Source organism: Gigantopelta aegis, chromosome 14 (genome assembly GCF_016097555.1).
Source record: "Gigantopelta aegis isolate Gae_Host chromosome 14, Gae_host_genome, whole genome shotgun sequence".
Classification (NCBI taxonomy): domain Eukaryota; kingdom Metazoa; phylum Mollusca; class Gastropoda; order Neomphalida; family Peltospiridae; genus Gigantopelta; species Gigantopelta aegis.
The window spans coordinates 1,796,966-1,802,965 of record NC_054712.1 but is presented as its reverse complement, the minus strand read 5'-3'; the positions used below and the strand labels follow the sequence as shown (position 1 = coordinate 1,802,965).

Sequence of the window (6,000 nt, the reverse complement as noted above, 5' to 3'; positions counted from 1 at the left end):
AGGCAATTATCAATATATTAAGATGTGAACAGGGCTTCATAATATATAGGACAATATTAGAACAAATGCTGGACTACCATTTAAAGTATAGGCATTGGAAGACAACACCAACTGTCTAATTATTACACTATAACAACCATGTGCTAGAATACTAAAGTAGAGTGCTACAACAAATATTTGCCTAACTGTAGCATGCTACAGAATAATAAGTGCTAGTGCTAAAATGTCGGAGTCAAGTGCTACATATACAATAAATATTGTCTAACGACTACACGTACCTCTAATTAGTGCTCGGTCGAGTGTTACATAAAATAAATACTGTGTTAACAACTGATTAAAACTAGTGCTAAAATGTCGGAGTCAAGTGCTTCCAGGAATGGGGGAGCAGGGGGGATGCTGGGGCTAGAGCCCCCCACACAATAATTCTAAATCAAAAATATTATTGGTGGTACATCTTAAGGCAGAGATGAATTTTACTTGTAAAATGCAGTAAATTACGGGGAGCATATCTCGGAACTCTCCAGAAGCTTTGCTTTGCACCCTGAATTTGAATCAGCCCCCCATCCAATGTCTACTTGCTTCCACCATGCCTGGCTACAATTAATAAACATTATCTAGGAAACTAGTGCTATACATAATTATGACAACCAGTGCCAGAATGTCTAGGAAGGGTGCTACAATAAATATAATGTATCAACTAGTGCTACAAATAATGATAACAACTAGTGCCAGTAGGGTGCTACAATAAATATGATCTATGAACTAGTGCTACAATTAATTCTAACTAGTGCTAGAATGTCTGAGAAGAGTGCTATAATAAATATTGTCTACAAACTAGTGTTACCACATAATTATAGAACTTACATGTAATGCTAGAATGTCTACGAAGTGTGCTATAATAATAAATATTGACTATCAACTAATGCTATAACAACAATTATATACGTCTGTGAGAAACTAAACTGTCAGTAGTAAACTAATGTTACAATAATGTCACACTATGATCAAATACCAGTAAACAAACAAGTCTGGATATCAAAACTGGGCATACATGTGTAAAGTTTCAGGTCAAAATTCAATGTTTCGTTAAAGGCACGTGGTCAATTAAAATCATTGTTGAATAATTAGTTCTGCATGTAACACTGCACACAGAGTTCATGATGAATATGATATCATTCTTTTGAAATGTGGTATAATCAGAGATGCGATACTTACATGTATTTAAAAACAAGCATTTTGAGAATACTGATAAAGCAATTAATATCCCCTACCAGACGCAACAAATTTTTTATTTTCTAAGTTCAAGGGCCATAACTCTGTCAAAAATGGGCCAATCCTTATGAAAGTCAAACCGGACTACATATTTTTAAAGCTATCTTTGCGTTACGATATTGTAAAACCGTCGTAAGCCATGACATCACTAGGATGCATGCCAATCTATGACGGTTTTACAATGTCGTAGCACTAAGATGGCTTTGCAAGTGTAGGCATTAATCGCTAACAGTACACAAGAAGGTTATACACAACATTTCAGCTCAATCTCTAGAGACATTGCGAAATAAAAGTCCGGAAACCAGCATGTGAGACAGACAGACGGACAGAGACGAAACCTATAGTTCCCTCCGATTGGTCCGGTAGGCGAATAATATATAGCTTACAGTTTGTTTTGTTTAGCGACACCACTAGAGCACATTGATTTATTAATCATCAGCTATTGGATGTCAAACATATGGTAATTTTTACATATAGTCTTAGAGAGGAAGTCCACTACATTTTTGCTTTAGTAGCAACGGATCTTTTATATGCACCATCCCACGGACAGGATAGCACATACCACAGCCTTTGATATACCAGTCGTGGTGCACTGGCTGGAACGACAAATAGCCCAATGGGCTCACCGATGGGGATCAATCCCAAACAGACTACGGAACACACGTTTGTGCTAAACACGGAGGACAAAACATAGTAGAAACACGGTGTGAACTATTTACCTGCATACGGTTACACTGCTGTGTTTTTAGCAGAGAGAACCGACAATGCTAATGAATTACAAATATGATGAGGTGACTGTCAAAACACTCCTGGTGTGAGTGATAACCTGTTGATATTACCGTCGCGTTACAGATGATATAAAACAAAAGCAATGAGAGAACTGATATGTGACAAGTTTCACAATCACACCGTTACTGTTACACATGGTGAAAGGTCCTTACTTTAAGAGTAGTTAGTGACGTCACAACAATTTGCTTCCTGTTCTTTACAATTAGTAGCAATGGATCTTTTATATGCACCATCTGACAGACAGGACAGTACATACTACAGCATTTGATATACTAGTTGTGGTGCACTGGCTGGAACGAGAAATAGCCCAATGGGTCCACCGACGGGGATTGATCCCATGATCTGTAACAGTAATGATGTGGTTGTGAAACTTCTCTATTGCTAATGAGTTACAGATCTGATGATGTAACCGTCAGAATATTCCAAGTATAAGTGATATATAACTTAACAAAAGCAATCACAAAAATATGTAGGTTTTTGGGACAACTCGTATAACAATCCATGAATCTTGTCGACACCCGCAAATGATAAAAACTGAAATACTCTAAAGGCTATTCCAGTAGAGAAAATGATAATACATAAAAACATAAAGTGTACGTTGGCAGGATTTGAACCCACCCCACCAGTCTGCAAAACGTTTTGACAATCTGCTGTCAATGTTAACCTCAAAACAACTTATTCAGAACATTAAAGGTGGGGTGGGGGTGATACAAGGGTGTTACAGTCTGATATAAATTTCATTTGATCTAATCACATTTGTAGCAGACTAATATTTTCATTTTCATAGGCTAAGATGTAACTTTAGATGGGGTATGCTGGCTTTATATTAGGCTTTTCCCGACATACGTCCACTGTGCTTATAGCCATTTCTATGTTAAGTGACAGATGGCCACGTTCATTGAGGTTGTATTTATGGAATTCATCTTTAGCATGATTTAGATGTAGCATCAGCTATGTACTAACAAGACGGTCTGCAGTGCATATCAAAAGAGGAGAAGCAATCAGAACGATTGGAAACTGTTTAAAAAAGACATTGCATATCATATTATAAATGACATCAATACTGGCCTCAGCATAGAGATAAAGGCTTCAAATTTAAAGCTCAAAGGTACTGGGTTCGTATCCCTGTTTTGGCTACTACTCATAGAGTGATTTTTAATGACTCTATTCAAAGTTGTAAGACAACTATGCTACAACTTCGCTCTCACTAACCTCTAACTATTAACACCCCAAAATAAGTTAAAATGAATGAATGACAGCATTGATCCATCTCTCTCCTAAACCCAGACAGGAATTTATGTGTGCGTGTCTAGACTGTGGTGAACAAAGTTTTTAGGAGGGTCAAGTTATGCTCTCCAGACAAAAAAAAAGAGAGAAAATTTGCATTGAGCAGTGTTTTTTCTCTGACCCTTCCTGCACATTCATCCCACGTCTACCCTCACCATCAAAACCCTTCCTGCACATGCAACTACAACTCCACCCTCTTCACACACCCACAAGACTCTACACATGGAACAGCCCCAGTACTGAAACTACCGCTAGAAAGAGGTAATGGTCTGACACGTCTCCTTGAAGGTATCACTGAAGTAGTCACTGCTGGTGGTGATGTAGTTTCTGTCCCCACCATCACTGATGGACCAGACTCTTCACGTAGAACAGCCCCAGTACTGACCTCCAGTACTGACCTCCAGTACTGACCTCCAGTACTGAAACTACCGCTACAAGGATGTAATGGTCTGACACATCTCCTTAAAGGTATCACTGAAGTAGTCACTGCTGGTGGTGATGTAGTTTCTGTCCCCACCATCGCTGATCGAACCAGACTCTACACATAGAACAGCCCCAGTACTGGAACTACTGCTACAAGGAGGTAATTGTCTGATACATCTCCTTGGAGGTATCGCTGAAATAGTCACTGCTGGTGGTGATGTAATTCCGGTCCCCGCCATCACTGATTGCGGAGAACTGTCTATGGAAGGAATTGCTCCGTGTGAATTCCGCCGTCAGTGGTACCGTCTCCTGGTGTAGCGCCTGCGGGGTCCCGATGCTGTTGCGTCGGAAGAACGGATCGGTCGCGCAGGCTACAAACGACCGTGCCTGTCTGAGTGGCACCGACACTTTGAAGCGGTCCTGGCTCGTGCTCCCACCGGACGTCTTGCGACTCCCCGCCAGTTTCTCCTGCGATGATCCCGAGCGGCGGTTGAGCACGGAGAGTGGCGTTGAGAGGCTGATCGTGTTCTGGCATGACGGCAGCGCCATCTCCAGGGAGTTCGTGTCCTCCATGACGACGCTTTTCATCGGCAGGTCAAGGCACGGCGACAGGAACTTGGGGTTTCGGTCGAGGTAGTCGAGGATTTTATCCAGGCTGGGACGGACGTGAGCCTCGTATGACATGCACTCGTAGATGAATGTAGTCCTGGATTGAATTAAAAAAAAAAAAAAGGAAGATTCAGAGAATAACTAACGAGCTACGAGGAATTATGAATTACCTGTCCCGCGTGAATGAATGTTGTAAATCCGAACCTTTGGCAAGGGACAGAGAATTCGTAACTCATTGTAGCAAGTTGGTTATTCTCTTTATTACCCATTGTCAACTGTAACTGACTTTTGAATGTAAAAATTCCCTTACACTCCACAACAAAGCCATCAGCCATTACATCATATAATCTTACACGCATTACATGACGTAATATAACTAACGTCATACCATAACGGCATTCTTTTTACAGCCAAATGTTTACAGTTCAAAATAATATGACTGCAGTTGTATTAGAAAATAATTATTTTGATATACTACTTAAGCCGCTGCTTATGAAAATATACCATTTTATGTTTACAAAACAATGAGTCCATTAGTTTTTGTAAATCTTTGTAGATCGTATAATGTATGTGTAATCTGACTCATGAATGGAAACATTATATGAATAAACGTGAAATTCCGGCCATGGCAAACAACCAACCAAATGTCATGATTTTTAAGATGACTAGCTTTTGGCATGGCAACAGCGTATCACTCTCTTTTCCTCTCAATAAAGTTAAAAATGACGGTAGATGCCAAATATTTGATAACTAACACAGTCTAAAAGGACATGAAACCACTAAATTTATTCATTAGTAGCAACAGATCTTATATATAGCCTTTCCCACAGAAAGGACAGCACATGCCACAGCTGCTCTAAATAATACTCACAACTGTTCTGTGACCTTGTCGGGCAGACTAAGTCTGTTCCCGGACTTGACGTACTCCAAGACCTGTGAGTTGGACAGGCCCTGGTACGGGAAGCTGCCGAACGTGACGATCTCATAGACGACGACCCCGAAACTCCAGATGTCCGACTTGGAAGTGAAGATTCCATCACCGAGACTCTCGGGACTCATCCACCGCACAGGCAGCATGCCTGGAACACAGGAGACAGGGATAGAGTGGGGAAGAGGCAGAGAGAAAGTGAGTGGGAGCTGCATACGGTCAATATTGATAAACAATATTATATTTTCAGCTATTCAACAACTTCAGCTATTTTTTCTTTTTTGACTAAAGTGTTATGTCGCTAATATGTCACTTATTTGATTCTCGTTAAATTTAAAGATCCCTAATATTTTATGATTTACAATATTAGAGTTTGTAATCCACAGTGAATGTCTAGCTTACCCTTCCTTGTGAATCGGTAGTAGTCCGAGTCAAACGTGGGTCGCGTCATACCGAAGTCTGCAATCTTCACCGTCTTATTGGCATGAACCAGACAGTTTCTGCACGCCAGATCCCTAGAAAACAGAACAAGAATTACAATCTTCACCGTCTTATTGGCATGAACCAGAAAGTTTCTGCACGCCAGGTCTCTAGAAAACAGAACAAGAGTTACAATTTTCACCGTCTTATTGGCATGAACCAGACAGTTTCTGCACGCCAGGTCTCTAGAAAACAGAACAAGAATTACAATC

General features: G+C 40.4%; 1 protein-coding gene across 1 annotated transcript in view; it reads right to left on the bottom strand.

The window, feature by feature from the left end:
* Window positions 1–1,801: 1,801 nt before the first annotated feature.
* The window catches only part of LOC121388367 (guanylate cyclase D-like), a 38,313-nt gene continuing 34,114 nt past the window's right edge, over window positions 1,802–6,000 (bottom strand). Inside the window, exons 17-19 of the mRNA XM_041519665.1 lie at window positions 5,711–5,823; window positions 5,252–5,459; window positions 1,802–4,477 (exon numbers count right to left, since the gene is read on the bottom strand). Coding sequence (XP_041375599.1) covers window positions 3,922–4,477; window positions 5,252–5,459; window positions 5,711–5,823 — 877 coding nt within the window. The 3' untranslated portion in view covers window positions 1,802–3,921. The remainder of the gene's footprint in view (window positions 4,478–5,251; window positions 5,460–5,710; window positions 5,824–6,000) is intronic.